We start from the raw sequence: 21359 nt of genomic DNA on the forward strand, positions 1-21359 counted from the left end.
TTATAATTCATTAGATTTTAAAGTATTCTTGGACACCCCCCAGTACTGACTTTCATTCAGGTATAATTATTAATGGAAAAATCCTCATGTATCTTTTAGGTAATATGGTTCTTGGTCCAGTATTTATTCTAGAAACTTTACGAGTTATTTTTTTAAAAAAAATCATGTTGAACTGAATATTTCCTTTGTTCAGTTTCTCAAATTAATACACATATTTGTCAGCTCTATATTTGATTAACAAACAAATGCCATATGGGTTGAAAACTCCTTTTATTAGAACAATTATAGTAACAGAATCTTAAAAGTATGAATGTGCTTTTCTTCTCCCTTGCTTTATTCTCATATAAATTAGGGAGGGGCTGTCTGAGATATTTTCTTAGGTTTGTTTCTTGGAATGGGTTCAATCTGTGCTTGTCCGAGGATTATCTTAGTAATGGAACTTCCTGTAGTCCTTCAAAGGCATTCTCCCTTTGCTTTCTCCCTCTTTTTTTTTTTTAGCATAGCTATTACTTCTGTGAGATAGATCAGGCTGAGAGAGAATGACTTGCTCACAGTCATCCAGTGACTTTCATGGCTTAGAATTGACTAGAATGTAAGGCACCCAGTAATAAGAATCAGTGCAACTGTGTCCCCCAAACAGACTCTTCTCGTTTTTTGTTTTTTGTTTTCTTTTTCAATTGACAATATACAATTTATTTAAATGCTCCAAAACTTAATTTGGGAAGGCTCCAAATACATGAAGTGTCCAGATGGGAAGGTTGTTTGCACAAGGAAACTATTCCTGGGTTTGATAATTTCATATTCAAATATATGAATTTAAATAACAACTGACTACAGAGAATATCGACTGTTATATCTCTAAAGTTTTCAGAGAAAAGATCCTACATACCTGGTTCTTTTCTGCTTGTTTTTTCAAATCTTCTGTCTCCTCTAAAAAAAATTAGAAAAACAAATATACAAGAATGCTTTTTTAGGAGAAGTGCTTCATTTTCACAATTTAAAAGAAAATTCAAGCTAGAAATTCATGAATGTATGAATGTATGGAGACAGAATAATGAAAACCATTTTGGAGATATACTTATTAAAACACTTGCATTATATCAATTTGTTCAATATTTAGTTATATTAAACAGGCTCTTATAATTAATTCATATTATCAATAGATTTATCCTATTTTACTGCACATTAATGCATAACATGCTTGTTTGTTTTCTGCATGCTTTTATAAGATCAAATGTAACCAATGTGAACAGAACTCTCCACTAATTACCTTTTTCTCCTTCTATTTAAATTATATATATAATTCAATTATTTTCTCCCATAATGTTGATGTTCTCCCATAATATAATTGTTTGTTCCTAAATTTACATGATATTTTTCCAATGCCACGGATATATCTACTATTGAAACAAGTCTAAAGCTCTTTTGAGTTCACATGCTATTCTGTTTGTTGAATACCAACATATTTCCAGGATACACAAGAACCAACACTATTAGCAAGTTCTATTCTTATTTATGCTCTTGGATAAACATGAAAGTAAGTACTAATCTATGTTCCTCAGAAAACCATCAATAATATAATTTCTAAGGAATAACATTTTAATATAATTTTATAAATCACCAATACTACATAATACCTTCCATTTTAATATAGTTATTTAAGTAAGTAATATTTTGTATCTTGTTAAAACAATATATTTTACAAAATAATCTGGATCTCGTAATTCCATACTTCTTAAGAATAATAAGAATCTTAGGGCTATTTCTAATATTAACTAAGCAAAAAAAAAAAAATTGAATATACTCTGGGATAGCATCTGCTACCAGTGCTAAATCTAAAATTCATTCATTTCTTCACTTGTAATTTGTAGTAAAATTACTCAGCATAATATACATTAAAAGTACAAAAGTTATAATAAAATAAAGCATATTTTTATATACAGAAATAGAGACAAACACTGGTCACATTCTGATTTAATACTTTAAGAAATATATTCTTAGAAATAGTTCCAACCGAAGCATAAACATCAAAGCACAGCCAGGACTGCTCCATTAAAAAAGCAAACAATTTCATTATACTGTATATGATTTAAGAATTACCTTTCCTCCCAGCTCTGTGACCTATGCATTTCTCTGCCCCCTCCTCTTCCAAATCCACCTTCCACATCGTCAAAACTTCTTTGGTAGAAAGCACTTTCTCCTCGACCTCTGCCTAAAAGATAAAACAGAACTCTTTCCTCATTACCTTTCACAATTTTCAAAACTGAATTCAAATATTCTTTTGGCAGATATACAGATGAGACATATTAAAAGGTATAAAAATTATATCTCCCTACCAAATTTAGCGGAGGAAGAGTGTGAAAATATAATTCATCTCCATCATCCATTACATTTTCTACACAAGTCTTTCTTAATTTGGCTCAGGATATTGGGGCTCAGCTCTTAGTAGTGTCCATTTATTCGCAAGGCACTCAAATTGGGAAAGGATGGCATAGATTCCCTAGCTAACCTACATACAGTCTATGTGATTGCTTTGTAGATATTCTTCATATAGATACAGAACTCTCAACTCCTTTTCTATCAATCTAGTCATTTGCTGAATTCAATATTATCCAGCTAACCTACATGAGAAACAGTCAACCACTGGGTCATGACTGACAATTTATCAAAGAAAAGTATTTGTTGGCAATGTGACAGTGCTGAGATCTCAGCACTTCTTCCACCGTGACTATCCATTTTATTTTTATAAACATTTTCAATATATTACTCTTCCATTTCTCAAACCAAACATCCCATCTCATTCTTCTATCTCTGATGAAACAAGCAACACCAAGTCCTGCAACATCAACATGCCAGCTTATAAAGAAAACTTTGAAATCAACTTTCTTCTGCCTGACTTGATGTAACATTTATTATTTATCTTTAAAGAATGATAAAGCATCTTGGCTATATTTGTGGTTCTGAGCACAATGTGAATAGATTTAGAGAAAGAGGCAAGAAAATAAGCATGGGTGAGGATGGTTGCTGATCAATCATAGAAACACTCCTTAATGTAGAAGTAGGCAGATTCAATTATGAACTGAAGTGAGCAAGGTGGTGGCGCTGCAACTTCACAGGAATTGGCACTTGGATTTTAAGCTATATTTCTTTTCCATTTTATAAATATGCTAGACTTGTTAGATGGTTTAGCAAACATTTTATTTTCTGCTGGAAATTAGAGAGAAGCTGTCCTCCTATTATTAGGCAGTCTGCTGCCAAATGTCAGCAAATAAATACTTAGGGTGGGCACTAAAAGCTGTAAAAAAGGAGTGTGGCTTCATACAGCATAACATTTGCATGTTTTCACATTTCTGAACTGCTCATCTCTCTCAAAGGAGGACTTTGGGCAACATACAACAAAATAGCAACATATAAGAACAGTATATAAAAAATAAAATGTTAAGAGTTAAAATAGAAGGTGGCTGAACTCACAGTCTTAAGGAACCTATACACTTTGACAGGCCCAATATGTTCAAACTAATTCCAGATAACCAGGCAAGACAGACCAGGCATCTCCCATAGACTGGCAACAAGGCCAGCATCCAACTGTGAGAGAATATGAATAACTTTTGCAGATGCTGAATAAATTCTTCTGCACACTCCTGCAAGGGCTGCAAGATGGCTATCCACAGACAAAATAAATATGGGGAAATACTGATGCTTACCAGACCTTGTAGTACGCCTTGAAAGGCTTTAACCCTTATCTGGTCAGGTTCATCTCCTGTAGAATGCCAATAAAATTCTATATTTCTCTTCTCTCATTTCATCTGTCTTAACTCTTCCATAAACCACGGGGATAATCCAAAAGAGGGGATACGTTGCATAGGTACAATCTGATCCAAGGCTTCAGCCACCATCTTATTCTCACTTCAGATTAATCATGCAACAGACCAGTGAGAACAAACCCCATCTCCTTCTGAAACCCAAGGGTCCATCAGTTACTGGGGGCAGATTGATCTAATGGTCTGGCCTCTTTGTAGTGGATGGTGGTGCCAGAGAATCCCATGGTAATCAGGATGGGATCTGACCATGGCAAGGGGAAGATCAAAACCTCCCTCAATTTCAGTTCGCATAAGCACTGCTCCGACAGGAATACCAGATACTCATTTGGCAGGTTTTAGATGACTATGCTATCCAATGAGAGCAGAAATTGTTTATTTCCACATTACAACTAGAGCATTTAGAAATATCTTTATGACATTCCAGATATAAAACCATTTTATTTTATCTTCATTTCTAGATAGATCACGTTGAATATTAGTACATTAGAACAATTGAGCAGTGGCTAGAAATATTATGAGTTACGCTTCAGAACTATTTTTTCTCATATTATAAATTTTTAACTTTCCATTACAAATGTTTGGGGTACATTCTCTGTGTTGGTTTATATTTATTATTTTTAACTTTTTGTTTTTCTTTCATTCAAAACAGAAAAAAAGTCTATGGTATAGGTATAGCAAAAATATCTTGTTTAATTCTTTAAAAAAACCCATAACATTTTGTTTATTAAAAAATCTCACCTCGACCTCTAGAGGAACTTCGACCTCGAGGAGCCCCTACCACTGTTCCTCCTCCTCCTCGTCCCATCAATCGTAGGACAGCAGCACTATTTACAGATACTGAAAAATTTCTCTGCCAAAAGTAAGAAATAAGTAACAAAAACATTTCTGAAGATATCATCAAATGAAAACATATTTGATACTCAACTCCAATATTATTCTGCAACTGAAAGCACAGTGAAGCACCAAATCAATATTACAGCAGTAATGACAAAGCAAATGAATAATGACTGATGAACTATTAAACTTTTTTATTAAAAATATTTTAAAGCATTTAAGACTGAAATAAATTATTGCACACAAAAAAGTAAATTAGAGAAGGCAGTGTATAGAAGATAAAATATCAGTAAACCAACAAAATGTATAATTATATTTAAAATTCATTGTTTCATTATTTGAATAAATAACTGATCATATAAAACAAACCTATAATTGCAAATAATTGCAAAACTTAAAATATAGCTAATTTTATTAATACCACCACTATTTATCATTAACTGAAATAAATGCAAATGATCTTAGTTTAAAAAAATGAAAGAAAGAAAAAAAATACTAAAACAATAACTATGAACTGAAGGAGTTTCTTGGATGAAATGTGAAATGTTGTCAAGGAAAAAAAAAAAACCAAAGAAAGTCCAGTTGCCTTTTGAAAAAGCACCAGGTCAACCATGATCTGGACAACTGAGAATCTCCACAGACTAAAACAATAAGTAAAAGCAATACTGAGTGCTAGATTATTTGTACCCAAATGGTGGTCACAGGTAGTCTTGGACTTACAACCATTCAATTAACAGCCATTTCAAGGTGCAATGACAATGAAAAAAGTGAACTATGGCCAGTCTTTAGACGTACAACCTTTGCAACATCCCCTTGGTCATGTGATCAAATTTAGGCATATATTCACAATTGTTGCAGCATTGGGGGCCACATGATCACCATTTGCAATCCTCCAAGGGGCGTCTCATGAGTAAAGTCAACGGGGGAAGCCGCATGATTGCTTAAGAGCCATGGTGATTAATGATCAAAGCAAAGCCATAAAATCAAGCATGACTCACTTAACAACCATACTGCTTAACAAATGAAGTTCTGAACCCAATTCTGGCCATTGGTTGAGTATTATCTGTATATCAACTTATTTATCAATATTAAAATGATTAAATTTCTGGTTGTTTTCCTTCCATTGCCGATTATAAAAACAGCTATTTATACAAGATTCTAAAATACAGTCTTTGATTCAGTGGTAGAGTATACACAAAAGAATTTAAAATTCAATTATAGCCATCCCATTATAAAGGAAGTTAACTTAGAAACAGTTACATATACATCAGCGGTCACCAACCCCAGGCCACAGGCCACAGAAGCATTGGGAAAGCGTGCACACACAGCTCCACTTGTGTGCATAGCGGCGGGCAAGCATGTGCACGCATACAGCTCCATTTGTGTCAGCAGTGGGTGCAAATGGAGCTATGCGCACACTATGCCACCACTCACGCAATCCATCCCTTCTCCCCTCCGCCGTTCCAGCCAGAAAGGTTGGAGACTGCTGATATACATTATCTGGGTGGCTACATGATTATGATGTTTTTATTAAAGAATGACATAGAGGAAATAAGCTACAGTGCTAGTGTTATAGCCAATGTAATACAAGGATTAAAAAGCTTGCTTGGAAAAAGGCCATAAAGTTCTTTGGCACCAGAATGGTGATATGAATGCATATATCATATAAAATGTACTTCCCTTGATTGTGTGGTGTGGTACTCAAAATACTGGATTGGAATTAAGGAAAATTAGGTTCAAGTCCTCATTCAACCATGGAGTTTATTAAGTAATTCTGAGTTAACAGCCATCTTTCAGCCCAACCTGCTTCACAAAATTGTTTTGGGAATAAATAGGGGGAGGTCCCCATATTGGTCTCTTTGAGCTCCTAGATCTAGAAGGTAACAGTAACTAACATATGTTACAGCAACAATGCAGTGTTACGTTAAACCATGCTGAAGTTCAAATAACCAATATCATGTTTTGAAACTCACAATTAAGTTACTGTTATGTAAGTAAATCTTGAATTTAATCATTCCTATTTTTCTTTCTCTAATATGCATAAAAGGAAGAGTTTGGAAACGTTTTATAATTTAATTTAATTGCAATTTAAACTAACATCGCTTTGGTATATGATTCAGGCATCAAATCTATTGCAGGTAGTCCTCAACTTATGACTGTAATTAAGTCAAGAATTACATTTGTAACTAAAGGCAGCTGTTGAGCAGATTATGTGATTACACCCTACTTTTTTCGTGTATTTAGTGTGTATTTAATACAATCCTTCCTTATATTCATTTCGTGGTTCTGCTCTGGAAATTCTTCAACAAAAAGTTAAGGCATTTGTTTTCAGAGTTCGGGAACATGGTTTCAAATAAATGTCTGAACTATGATGCTGGCAACTGTAATGCTGGCTCAACAGTTTGATATTTTTTAATCAGATCAGATGAAACAATAGGTATACTAAACTTCATTTGAATCTCTAATGAGTATAGTAGTGTTAGGGAAGATTTATTGGGTCAGAGAAATGTATCCTAGACGTGTTAATCAACTCTAGAAATCCTGACTTTGCTTTATAGAGCTATAATAGGAGTGCTTTTCAATCAAGAGATGACTGAATGTTTATATAGTATCTGAAAATAACACATTTGAGCAAACTGGAAAGTACTGATGCCGTTTCATTGGGAAGGTACAACATTGATAAGTTAATCAATACTTTTTGATATCTCCAATTAAATTATTTTAATACACTGTACCAAAATCTTTCTTTAAAAACATTTTATAAACTTTAGCCAGTGCAAAATTCTGTGATGAAATAGTTAAAATATATTTAAACCAGCAATACTTTAATACTGGCATTGAAATAAAATCTAGGTTTTAAGTATATTTTTGAGATCAGCTCTTATTGATTTTGACTTTCAATTAGGCTACCATATTAGATCAAAAAGACTCCTGGATGATACCAGTTTCTTGCATTTTTTATAGCCCAGTTCCAATTTTCCTATCTATAAGAAGCTAGAAAACAATATTCTAGAACGGGGGTGTCAAACTCAAGACCTGCGGGCAGGATTCAGCCCATGGGGGTGCTTAAATCTTGGTCCATGGGGCTGGCCTGGAAATAGCAAAGGACCAGCCCAGGGTGCCTCTGGCACCCAAAACGGGGCACAGAGAGCCTGCATGCGGCCCCTCCACACCCCTGTTTGGCCAGCAGAGTGCTACAGGAGGCGTGTGTCCTGTCTCTCCCCCCAGCTGGCCCGTGGAGAACTACAATGCTGATCCGGTCTTCAAACAAATCCAGTTTGACACCCCTGTTCTAGAATATATAGGAGTCCTCTTACCCTCAGTGAGTTGACCTTTTCACTGCGATATTCATATAGGTAGTTCTTGATTTACAACTAATCATTTCAGGACCATTCGAAATGGCAATAGCCACGAAACAAGTGCTTTATGACCAGTAAAGCACCCCATCCATCATAAATGGTTGTGCTATGCCCCATGATCATGTGATTGCATATTGGGCAGGTCAGTTTTATGACCTGTTGCAGTATGCCATGATCATGTGACTGTGATTCGTGATGTTTTGTGCCAATTTCCTGCAAAAAAAAATGCCCATTCAAATGAATGGATTTGCTTAATGATCACAGCATTCATTTAATGATCACAGCATTCAATTAACTGCATCATTCATATAATGACCGTTCCAATCACATGGATACCTCAACATACAACTATAATGCCTTATGACCAGATTTCAGATTTCAATTATGGTTGTAAGTTGAGGAGTAGCTGCAGAATGTACTATCTTGAGATATTATGAGTAACTAATGAAAATGGGACCTTCTAAGATGTGATATGCCAATTGTGGAAACATAATCTAGACAGATTTGGGTGCTTTTGTTTCATGCAAAGTATCAGGATCATTCATAAAGTTGCACAACAGATTTATTCAAATCTGTACATAAAAATATGGTCAACTAATGGTCAGCACCAAACTGGCATTTGATAAAGGTCAACAGAATTCAAAAAGGAATAGACATGGATCTCTTGTGGCAACACAAAGACTCTGAAAAGATAATACATTTACCTCTGTCCCCAGCTCTTCTCCTTTATCTACCCAGTAAATGCTTCTACTAATTAGTAATGTCTATTAAATAAATAATGACTTCAGATTTAAATGTGAATCATGTTGGTAATCAGAAAGGCAAAAAAATTGAAATGAAATAAACAATGTCTAATATATACTGTGTGTGTGTATGTTGTGCACGCATGCGCGCATGCACACACACATTTTCCTGAAAATAAGACCAGGTCTTATATTAATTTTTGCTCCAAAAGACGCATTAAGGTTTACTTTCCAATTAGGTCTTATTTTGGGGGAAATATGTCACCAAGTGCGTATGTCTGGCTGACGATCCTAACAGGGGGTTATTTTTGGGTTAGGGCTTATATTACAAGCATTCTTAAAAATCATGCTAGAGCTTATTTTCCGGTTGGGTCTTATTTTGGGGAGACTGTGTGTGTGTGTGTGTGTGTGTGTGTGTGTGTGTGTGTGTGTGTGTGTGTGTGTGTGTAAAATATTCTTACCTTCTACTTTATCATAATGAGACTTACTAAATAGAATGACACTGTAAAATCAGAACTACCATATATTTTTTTACTCTGTGATACATTAATAAGTTTAAACAAAATTTTTTTTGAATATTTGAAAATGGCATTGAATACTTCTTAGGTCAAGGCATATATTTGTAATATCATTTACAATTCTTTAATTTTAATATTGGCCAATATGAAATTTGGTAAGTAGATGTATTTAGAATATATGGCAATACTTAATATTTAAATTATAAAATATTTATGTGGTATATACTATCATGCATGATAATAAGGAAAAAATTTTATAGCTGAATTGACTCTATTTACCTGAATGGTAAATGTGCTATACTGAATAATCTACTTTTCTATCATTAAATTGTCATAAAAATACCCATTTTTTTAAAAAAAAAACTAACCTGTTCTTCTTCTGTAAAAGGTACTAGTGCCAAAGGTAGTAGGGGCTCCTCTTGTAGAATAGGTAGAAATTCCTTATCCAGAAGGTCTGAGGGTATCTAAAGGGGAAATTTAAAAAAAAAGGAGAGGTTGCAGACCTGTAACAATAGATCTTTGAGTGGTCATCTACACCATCATACATATGGATTTTAATGCTGTACACCAACTTGTTGACACTATTTCAGAACAAATGAAAAATTTGAGGGAAACATGCCCCTGGCTCCCAGTTCCCCCTGGTTTGCGTCAACTACCTGACCTTCGGACCTTTCGCCGTGAATCGAAAACGCACTTATTTATTCAAGCGGGACTGGCCTAAATTTTTTAAACTTTTTGAATTTTAAATATTTTTAATTGGGGTATTTTTATGAATTTTATGAATTTGATGGTTTTATATTTTCGGCCATTTATAGAATATGTTATTGTAAGTCTCTGTTTTAATTTGTATATTGTATTGTTTTTATAATCTGGCTGTACACCACCCTGAGTCCTTCGGGAGACCGCCCTGAGTCCTTCGGGAGAAGGGCGGTATAAAAATCTAAATAATAATAAATAAGTATGCATATCCCAACAATGTAATTCCTATTTTCTCCTGAGTTCTTAACAACTAACACAGCAGGTAAATAGGGAATAGAATGACCAACAGAAGAAAACATAAGCATTAGGGGGAAAAGTAGATTGTGTAACTTCACAGATAACCACTCAGAGAGCTATAATTTCAGGTAACCAACCTATCCTTCTACCTTGTGGTCTCTGCTAACAAAATATGGATGAGTAGGAACCTTACTTGCTGGGCAAAAAGGCAGATATATAAGAAAGAAATAAGGCCAGGGTCAATCCATGAAATATAATGTCTGTTTTTATTTGTATACTAAGTCAACAGTTTTAAATAAGGAGAGTTATAAGCAGAATGATTATAAAAGCTCTCTGGCAGAAAACCTATGGAGAACATGATTGCTGTACTGCTGTCCATTGTCTCAGTGTTTCCACTCTAATAATGGAACACTCAAAACTTTGCCATTTTGCAAACTATTTAGAAAATATGATAAAAACCCATAAACATCTGCAATATCTAGTATCTATGACTTACAGAAAAATTTTATCTAGTCTAGACAGAAAACCCTATACATCTTCAGACAGTAAAGAGAAATTTCTAGTAGAATAGTCAGTATTGAAAAGAAGGATGGAAGAGAAATATCCAGATTCAACTGAAAAAGCAAAATCACTTGACAATTAGGGTGAAGTACAGCAAATGCACACACATAGTATAGAGCATACTGGCAGAGAAATGGCAACCAAGAATGCCAGTGAGCCAGTTCAGCAGTCTGAGATTAAATGTTGTTAAGGTTAAAGAGTCTGCACATAAATAGATTCAGGACTATAGAAAGGTTCTCTTAATTGCCAGGATTGCTTACCTAAGCAAATATAGTTTGAGCAAACCTTTTAGAAACATTTAAGCTATTTGCTGAACATGGAAACCCCATCAACAAAATGGGAATCTAAGATGGCTTTTAAAGTCTGAAGAAAAGAACAGAAAGGCCATCTGTTTCCAAGGAGAATAGAACCTTGAGGATGTTTTGCAGCAAGCAAACAGCTGATCCAATGTTGTGCTTCTCTGCAAAAGCCATAAAATAAGTATATTTATTTACTAGAAACGAATGTTACCTGCTGAATACCAAAACATGTTCTCTAAAACTTCCCGAATATTGTAATAGGTCTGGCTAACATGAGAACCTGATACAGATGTCTTGATTCATAATAATACCGTAGAAAGCCATTGCTGGCAACAGAATGCAAAATAAAATCAGTACTGTCCTTCTGCATTTATTCACACAGGAGACAATTCCTCTGGTTACAGAATTTAACGCTCTAATATTTTCCTCTAAATATGAAGACATCTATCTATAAAGTTTATTGGCACTGATGGATATTATTTGGCTTAGAAAGATGCTGAAATTCCCCTTAATAATTAGATGAAACTACTTGGGATATTAATGATAAAGGCACTAATCCCACAGATTGTAATCCTAAAATACATAAGGACCAGGCCTTCACAAAATTAGATTATACAGAACAACTTGGGCACTATAAGATAACTGTACTAATCAGAAGGTATAGAGAACTTTTCTTACTGCTAAGACTTTGCATATATTTATGAGCATTTATCAGTTTCATGAAAAAATGCTATTTGTATATTAAAAATCAACTCTGTTTCTTCAAACATTATAACTATTAGAAGTGAAAGTCAGATGAGATAATAAGGAAAAACTCCTAGTGTGATCATAATCTGCTGCTGCATTTAAAAAAAAAAAATGGAAATTTAATTCCCAGAAGAAAACCATCAATTAAAAGCAAATTAAAGCACCCTGAATTCAAGGTCAAGGAATTGTCTGATCATTGAAGTATATATTAAGAGTTCTGAAGTTCTGAGTTCATTATTATAAGTATGTGTCTGTGTGTATATATATACCACAATGTGTGTGCATGTATGTGTGTGTACGACAATTGGAAATAGGACTTCTATTGCTAAGTGAGGCGGTCATTACATGAGTCGCACCTAATTTTACAATCTTTCTGCCTTGATCTTTAATCAAATCACATGGCTTTCAAGTGAACCTGGCTTCCCCCATTGACTTTGCTTGTTGGAAGCCCTCTGAGGTGATTACAAATGACAATCACATGATCTGGGATGCAGCAATTGACATAAATACCGTATTTTTTGGAGTATAAGACGCACATTTTTCCCCAAAAAAAGAGGGTGAAAATCTGGGTGCATCTTATACTCTGAATGTAGCCCATGCAGTTTCTCAAACGGAAGTTTCAGAGGCTGAAAGAAGCTTCAGAAAAGAAGCTCCCAAACAGAGCTTCAGAGGCTTTTTTTCTGAAGTTCTGTTTTGGAGGCTTTCAGAGGCAGATTTTTTTTTTCTGAAATGGAGTTTCAGAGGCAGGAAAAAAAGCAAAAAAATGCAAGGAACAGAGCTCACAACCAAGGAACCTGTTGCTAAAATTCACCTCTGGGAACAGCTGATTGGGGGAATTCCAAGAGGCCAATCCACCTGCCAATCAGTTTTTTCTTATGTTCCTCCCCAAAAACTAAGGTGCATCTTATAGTCCGGTGTGTCTTATACTCCAAAAAATACGGGTACATTACCAAGCGCACAAACTTTGATCATGTGACTGTAGGGACAGTGCAACAGTTATTAAGTATGTGAACTGTTCATTAATCACTTTTCCAGTTACATCGTAACTTGTCATTAAATAAATTGTCATAAATCAAGGATTATCTGTATTTTAAATTAGAATGATCCCAACTCTCGTAGTTTTTCATAAGCTCTTAAAAGAGCTGTGCCCAGGTCTGGGGCCCCAAGTATTCGCAGGGATCTGTTTCCTTGTTAAGGTTAATTAATTAGTTAATTAATTAAGGGATTATGATGGATGATTTATTCTCAATTGCCATATCTTTTAGTTTTTGTATTATTGTAATTGTTTTTATTTTTAAATTTTAATTTACTTTTTTAATTTCTGAAGTGTCATTTAGTGAGACAGGCAGCCATGAAAATTGAATGAAAACAGTTCTCTCCAAGAAGAAGCAAGTAGTAAAAAAAAAAAGGTATCAACACCTGCAAAACTCGCAATCAAAATCAGGTCCACCGACACAATGCTCATCAGTACCCTGATTTATAATTCCTGGAAATTATATTATTTGTCATAGAAATTATATTATTTGTCATAGTGGAAGACCTGGGCGACAATCAAATAGGCATTCTGTAGTGTGAACTATGGCTGCTACAATCTGTTGCTAGGATTTGAAGAGTTGGATCAGCTGGTGAAAACACCAATATCTTTAAGACTGTATCAGGCAGTATTGAAGCAGTGATTTTCCGAAGCATTTATGAACAATGGAAGGAAAATGTCAATATCATCAGCAGGACAACCACAAAAGGATTCACTTTCAATGATCCACACTAATATTATTTAAAATTTTCTCTGCAATAAGTACCATTACCTCAATTAGGTTGAATGATATGGTAAATGTCACCATAGTAGTAAGTTCTATGACTCAGTAAGTTATACTTTTGAGAACTCAAGATGTAATTGGCTCTGGCATATCAGCAATATAAACAGATGTACTGTAGTGCAACAATGGAAAGTGATAAGACTGATAATTTTGATAATATAGAATTCCACTCTAGAACCCCAAAACTCTAAATCCGCTCAAACTACAGATAGTCCTTTCTTAACTATTGTAATTAGGACCAGAATTTCTGTTCCTCAGCAGAGAGACTGTAAAGTGCAACATCGCATGACCATGCCTCCTGGACTATAACAAAAGTATTTGACAAAATCTGATATGAGACTAGTAGAGAAAATATCAAAGTATGGGTAGAGTATGTTACCATTAGACGGACAGAGCTAGTAGAACAATTGTACTCATTTACAGTTCTACCATGTTTCCCCAAAAATAAAACCCTGTCTTTTATTTTTTTGAACCATGAAATAAGCACTTGGCCTTATCTGCTGGCCCAGCAATCGAGGAGAACAGGGTATGTCAAACTGAAAGAAAAATTGAGTGCTGTACGACAGGTTATGTTCTAGGGCTTAGGCCTATCCTGTTCAACACATTTATAAATGACTCAAATTAGAAGTTAGAAAATATGACTATTAATTTTACATGATAGAAAATTAGGAACAAACATTAGGAAGACAGTGCCAAGATTCAAAGAATGTCGACAAAGAGGAACAATGAGAAGAAGTCAACAAGATGAATTTCAACAGGAACAAAGAGATAGGTAGGAAAAATCAAAGGCATGAATATAGGATGAAAATACCTGTATTGGGCAGCAGTACACATTAAAAGAAAACCAATTTGGTATAGTTAAGGCACCAGACTAGAAACCAAGCGATCATGTGTTAAAATCCCATTTTAAGCATGAAGTCGCTGGGTGACTTTGGATCAGTCACTCACTCTCAGTCCTTGGAAAGCAATAGTAAACCATTTCCAAAAACCTTCCCAAGAAAATCGTAGGGACTAGTCCAGCAGTAGCCAGGAATAAACCTGATTTGAAGGTACCAAAAGAAACAAAATACATGAAAAGCACCTATTTATCTTGGTGGATCACAAACTGAACACGAGCCAATAAACTACTGATTGTTAAACTTATGTGCCACCCATTTCACTATCAAACAACTCGGGCAGCTCTGATGCATTTGCAAAATTACAAAGGAAGTGTTAGGCTGCATCAGCAGAGATATACTGTTGGAACAAAGGAAGTCATTATTTCTCTCTAGTATTGATTAGGCAATAGCTAGAATACTGCATCCAGTTCTGGCACCACATTTTGGAAAGAACTTCAACAAACTAAAATGTGTACAGAGGTAAGCAACCAAGATGATAAGGTACCCATATAAAAAAACATAACTGGAATGGTTAGAAATTATGTTTACAGAAGAGAAAATTGCAAGGAAATATGACTGCTGTTTTCAAAAGACTATCATGTAGATGGCATAACAGAACTGTTTACAGCTGCTCTATGAACAAGATAAGAATATTTTTAAATTACGAAGTAGATTTTGATTGAACATCACGAAAAAAGAAATTCCTAATAGTAAGAGCTGTTCAACAATAGAACAGACTTCTTCAAGAATTGGTGGACTGTCTTTTTCTGTAGTTTTTTAGATGGAGCTTAGATACAGCCATGTATTGGAGATGCTGTAGTAGATTTCCTGTACTGGACAGACGCTTGGACTAAATTATATTAAGTCCTTCTTATCTTTTCATTCTATGTTTCAATAACCTGTGATTCCAGCAGACAAGTATCCCAGGCCACCAGCTTTGTTCAGCTGGTCTGCAACTGTCATCAATAGTGGAAGAATTGGTGTTGCTGATACAAATATCTCACGAGCACAGGACAGAGTTGAAAGTGGGAGGTCTGCAAAGGGGGCGTCTCTCTCTAAGTTTGAACCCTGTCCATACAGCCAGAAAACCTGGAGTCACGATTCCATGCCTGGAGTCACGAGTTCTCATACAGGAAAAATTTCTATAACTGGCTGTATATGCCTACATAATCATTCTATGAGCTGCAGTTACAGTTAAGTAACAAATTTATGTGAGTTCTCTTAATGAATTCTCTAGGCAGTGGAGTAGTGTCACCTAGTATACAAGATGGAATACTAGTAAAAACTAGTGATGGCAGCAGTGGAGCCAGTCCACAAAATATTCATAACTTTAAGTGGATTAGTCCACATATTAAAGTAATCAATGTAATGAATAATTTATGGAATAAAAGAAAAAAAATATGAGTGGATGAATCTAAAGAATATTTTCATTCAACAAGGACATTTTGATACAACTCAATTAATTTACTAATCTTTTCAAATGCATTAGTTAAAACAAAACTACACAATCTTTACCTTTAAAAAACAAGCAACAAAAACTGTTGATTAGAGGAACATAAACCTTTTCACTAGTTAATCATTATTTAAAATCTTCCTTTAGCACATTTGAATTTAAGGTGTTTACTCTTGTATTGTAGTGTCATAACCTAATAATTATGCACAGATTTCAATATAATCAGATATGACTATTTTCCCCGTACTTACCTTATTATCTTTCAGAAAAAGTGCTAACATTTCTTCTCTCCCATAACGATAATCAGCTAATTTATACTTTGGCAAAGCTGGAGAGAGAGGAGGAGATGTCACACTCCCACCACTTGATAGAGCTCGAAGCCTGGAGGGGAAAGAAATCAATGAAACTAAATATTTTATACATGTAATTTTCTCATTAGGACAATGGCTATGAAGATTCATGTCACACCAGAATCCTTTTTCTTTTTGCCCTTTTTGGAATCATTTGATGCAAGCTTATACTTTGAGTCCTTCATAAGCAATTTCTGTAGGAGCCTGCACATTTACACTTCTTGTAAGGTATATTTTGTTTAACCTTCCTTATTACAAATATAGTAAAAATTATATTATTCCAGTAAGGCTTGCCTTGAATTGATTGTGAGCTTCCATCTTGGTTCCATATTCTGTTTTTCATATTAAAATTATTGCCATTTATTATTGCTATTTTTCTTTACTTAGAATGTTAGATAATCTGGCAGTTTATTAACACTGCTAAATAAATAAATGCCAGTGATAGTGGCACACATCTAAATATCCTTTCTCTATGATGGAAAATTTGATCACCAGAATATTTTTAGTATATTATAAAGATATTTTAGCACATTGCACGAATAAGAATTTAAAGGAAGAATAAGGGTGTAATAGGTTAAGAGCTCATCACTCTTAAATCTTGTCACCAATGGTTTGCGAGTGCAAAGAATAATTGCAATTCTTGCAAGTGTCTTCAGTAGATAAATAGCAGTGCTTGTAATAATTTTAATAAAGCAGGAGAATAATCAACTGAAGAACAAACATGCCGATGCTGCAGTGATCACAAGCTGAAATGGTTTAGCTGGACTGATGCCCAATTGCATAGTATGGGTGAAGGACATGATTCTTGCTAAACAATTTTTAAATTGTAGAATGCTCCAAACAGGTCTCTATATAAACCTAGGACTCATGTGAGCCAAACACCCCCTGGTAAAAAATTATAGCACTGTAAGATTACTGAAAAGCTTCTTGCTCAGGTGTTCTCATATCTGTCATCTGTTATTGTCTGTTATATAATGTTCAACCTGAAATGTTTTGTGATCAAATACAGAAGGAGAAAAGATTAAATTTGAAGTTGCTACAACTCAAGACAGAGAAAAGCAATGAAACTGGCTGACGGTCCTCCGGTCCACCAGAACTCCAGACCTGCTTTTCTATTCATATTAGTTTTACAACTAATATGCTCTGACAACGTTCTATAATACAGAAGCCACTTGAAAAAAACAGTTACAGTAAGTCCTTCAAAACATCTCTACCTTTTTTTTTTTTAACCAAGCAATAAGAATAAATTGAATTAGAGTTTCGCAGTGTGGCAACTAACCTGCTCGTTTCCCAGTCATTTCTATGTTGTCAAATTTTATCTTTTCGATATAACATTTTTGAGTCTAGCACTAGATACAGGAAGATCACTATACTCTGGATTGGTTGGGCTTCCAAAGACTTCATCATTACAAAAGAGCCTAAAAAAAGATCACTGTTTTTTTAATTACATATCAACTCTTATATTAGAGGCTAGTACTAAGGACTTCCAACAGCATCTTGTAAAAGTTAGAGACTAGCTGAGCACGCAGAAAGCATTCCAGAGCTAACCTCTTCCTTTCCTTTATCTAGCTATTTATCTTCACAGCCTGCTCTTCAATGGACTGCAGTATTAAAGCAGCAGGCTTCCATCCTGCCTGCTGCTTTCCTAGCATTTGAAGAAAGCAGAATATAACCTAAAATGTATATCAAATCAACTATCCCGAATATGCATATTTAGTCCATTATAACTAAAACCTGCACAGAACTACTTTAATCTGAATTATTAACTTGAATAATGTGGCAGGGTCAGGTAAGTTGACAGTTTTTCAGTAATAATGTTTGAAGCTTTGAAATAATCATGTACAATCATTATTTCAAAGGCTGAGATAACTTTCTAAACAGGTCTCTTACTCTTAAGTTTTTGTGACCTTCTTATCATACTTGAATTCCCTCTTCCATTTCAATGCTATGCCAAACATCATCTCTTCAATTGGATTAGCAAATAATACAATAAGCATGAGTACAATACAAAAATCTTTTTGTGCTTTGTATTTTGACGGGCCAAAACTACATAATTTTCTGACTTTTATATCATAAATGCCCCCATTTTTAAAAAAAAAAAGTTGATTAAACAATGAATTACATGATAAATTTAATAAATGTATGTCTAATTTAAATTAAACTATGGACTTAAAAGTTTTAATTGGAAGTTCATCATATACTGTTAACCAAAAAAAGGTAAAACCTACCTACTTTCAATTTTTTAATTATAGTGAAAGTATGCTCACTGATATTTAGCTATCATTCTATGTTGTCAATGAGTCTTCTTTAATCAAACTAAATAATTTGTTACTATATGGGTTCTTAATAGTAAAATCAGATATTAATAATAAAATAACAGAATAATAGAGTTGGAATCAAACTTGGAGGTCTCCTAGTCCAATCCCCTGCTCGAGTAGGAAAGCCTATACCATGTCAGACATGGTATAGGTTGTCCAATCTCTTCTTGAAATCTTCCAGTGATGGGAGTGTCAACAACTTCTGAAGGCAAGTCATTCCACTCATTAATTGTTGTAACTGTCAGGGACTTTCTCTTTAATTCTAGGCTTCTTCTCTCCTTGGTTAGTTTCCATCCATTGCTTCTAGTTCTGCCTTCAGGTGCTTTGGAGAATAGGTTGAACACCTCTTCTTTGTCATAGCCCCTTAGATACTGGAACACTGCTATCATTCATCAGTATAATGAATGAATGAATGAATGAATGAATGAATGAATGAATGAAAGAAAGAAAGAAAGAAAGAAAGAAAGAAATTGTGGGTCCCCATGTACAAAGGATGTAGTTAAGACAGTCTCAGGCTAGGTCACTATAGGAGTACAATCCTACATTTGCATCTGTTATTGTTCTAAACTAGCATTTGCTCCTTCATTCTTCCCGCCCCCCTCAGTTTTCCCCAAAGATAGGTGGTGTTTAATATCCAGTAATTTAAATAAACTTTCCAAAACTATTCTGTGACTCATTAGACCATGACTTTGGAAAACTTGTTGAATTAAGTATCTCAGGGCAGAGGCAATGCCACAACATGGAATTAGGTGTTCATCTTACAAAGCATATCAATTACAAAGAGAAAGGCATTTAATGATACAAAGTAGTTCAATGTCCAAAAACCCTGTTTAGAAAAAAGAAGAGGTGATGCATTTGCTTATTGCATGGCAACAAGGATGGCATAACTAATAAAATTCATGACATCTGCTATAAAGGAAATCTATCCAAAGTCAGGAGGAGATACAATGTTTAAATACTCCAAATTATCTGTTGGTTGCTGTCATGATAGGGGAATCATTTTCTTATATACAATTTTCCTTATTCACAATCACTTTCATTTCATCATTCCACCAAGCATCTTTTTTATACTTTCCACTAATGTGCTAAATATTCTGAAGCCTCATTTGTAGATAGTAAATAATAGTAGCAAACTATTGTTGAATAATAGAGTAACTATTAAAACGAGATCTATTAAAAGTATCAAGCGATGAGACTTCCGCTGGCAACACAGGCTTCGTGGACGTTCCTTTGGGATCGTCTGCCCTGGGTTTCGTCAAACCGTCCCTGTCAGCGTAAATGGGCTGTCAAACGGTTTGGAATTCTCTCCCCGGGAAAAGGGGGAGGGAAGAGTGGTCAGGTTTGGGTAGAGCTCCCCGGGAGCCCCTGGAATTTAACCAGAGGATCGAAGGGTGAGAGCTCCCCTTTAGCCTGATGAAGCTCCGTGCTTCTGTTTATACAGAACGAGAAGCCGCGACCATCTCTGTGCCAAGATTTATTTTTAAAGACAACTCAACACAGACAGAACAAAGTAGGAGGACTAGCAAGAATTTGCAAGTAATAAATCTTAACTTCAGCTCTTAAATAGCTTTCCTTTGAACTAACTTTCAACTTGAGTGGATTTAAAATGGTGTTTGCAATATACAAAGGAAAGTGAAACTATAAAAGGACAAAGGAAGAGAAGAACATAACAAGCTACTTTTTAAATGGAATGAATAAGAACTGTTAATGATTTTTTTTTCTTTTTACCTTTTTCTTTATCACAATGTTTAAGAAGAAAAGTTTATTGAATTTTTTTTTTCTCTTTTTGGTAGATGTTACAGTTTAAGAATGGCTCTTAAGCAAACAGAACTACTAAAATCTTGGAAACTTCACTTCAAATATGGAATTATTATTTTTTTATAGGAACTTTTGGAGGCTTATCTTTTCTTAATAAGTTTTTAAACAAGAGATTTTACACCAATATATTAAAGATTGGAAATTCTTTATTGTTAGATGTTAAGCTGATTGGTGAGCATATGGTGGAAAATGTGTAAGATAGAAGACAAGGGGAAGGAGAATGCTTAAGATGTGATTTTGATGGTATTTTTTTTTAAATATATATATATAGGGTTTAATTTTTACAACTGACTTATTTTGGGTATAAGGTGTTACTATTTGATATATGTGAGGTATAAAGGAATGGGAAGATGGAATATTGTTTAACTTTTGGAGGACAGATAGAAAAATTTATGGATGTAATGTTGGTATTTGGTTAAATAGAATTTAATTGTTATAATTGATATATTTTGGATATAAGTTATAATTTTAATAATGTTATTTGACAGATGTAAGGTAAATTGAAGAAATATTAATATTAGCAATGTTATTTGATTTATGTAAGTGATATTAAAGATATGAGAAGATAGAATATTGTTTATTTTTGGAGATTGGATAAAAATTTAAGAATTTAAGCTGGAAATATGAATAATATTTGGGAGACTGTTTAAGGAAGAAAGGTATATTATAAAAGAATTTCTGATGAATACTGGAAGATGGAATATCGTCTTGGTCTTGATCGATGAAGATTGGAATTGATGAAGATTGAATATTAAAAACTATGTATTTTATAGATGAACTGGAAATACTAATTTAATTGGAAGATTCTGAAGATTTTAGGAGTGGAATGGACTGATATATAATGGAT

General features: G+C 34.3%; 1 protein-coding gene across 4 annotated transcripts in view; it reads right to left on the minus strand.

Moving 5' to 3' along the window:
* Positions 1-21359, minus strand: part of GIGYF2 (GRB10 interacting GYF protein 2) — a 103413-nt gene that overhangs the window by 56942 nt on the left and 25112 nt on the right. For 3 of the 4 annotated variants that reach the window (XM_058186967.1, XM_058186964.1, XM_058186965.1), the window contains exons 3-7: positions 16278-16407; positions 9644-9739; positions 4560-4671; positions 2101-2212; positions 890-930 (exon numbers count right to left, since the gene is read on the minus strand). In XM_058186967.1, coding sequence (XP_058042950.1) covers positions 890-930; positions 2101-2212; positions 4560-4671; positions 9644-9739; positions 16278-16407 — 491 coding nt within the window. The remainder of the gene's footprint in view (positions 1-889; positions 931-2100; positions 2213-4559; positions 4672-9643; positions 9740-16277; positions 16408-21359) is intronic. The other variant, XM_058186966.1, reaches the window with a different exon arrangement.

The sequence above is a fragment of the Ahaetulla prasina genome, chromosome 6, assembly GCF_028640845.1.
Source record: "Ahaetulla prasina isolate Xishuangbanna chromosome 6, ASM2864084v1, whole genome shotgun sequence".
NCBI classification, from domain to species: Eukaryota; Metazoa; Chordata; class Lepidosauria; order Squamata; family Colubridae; genus Ahaetulla; species Ahaetulla prasina.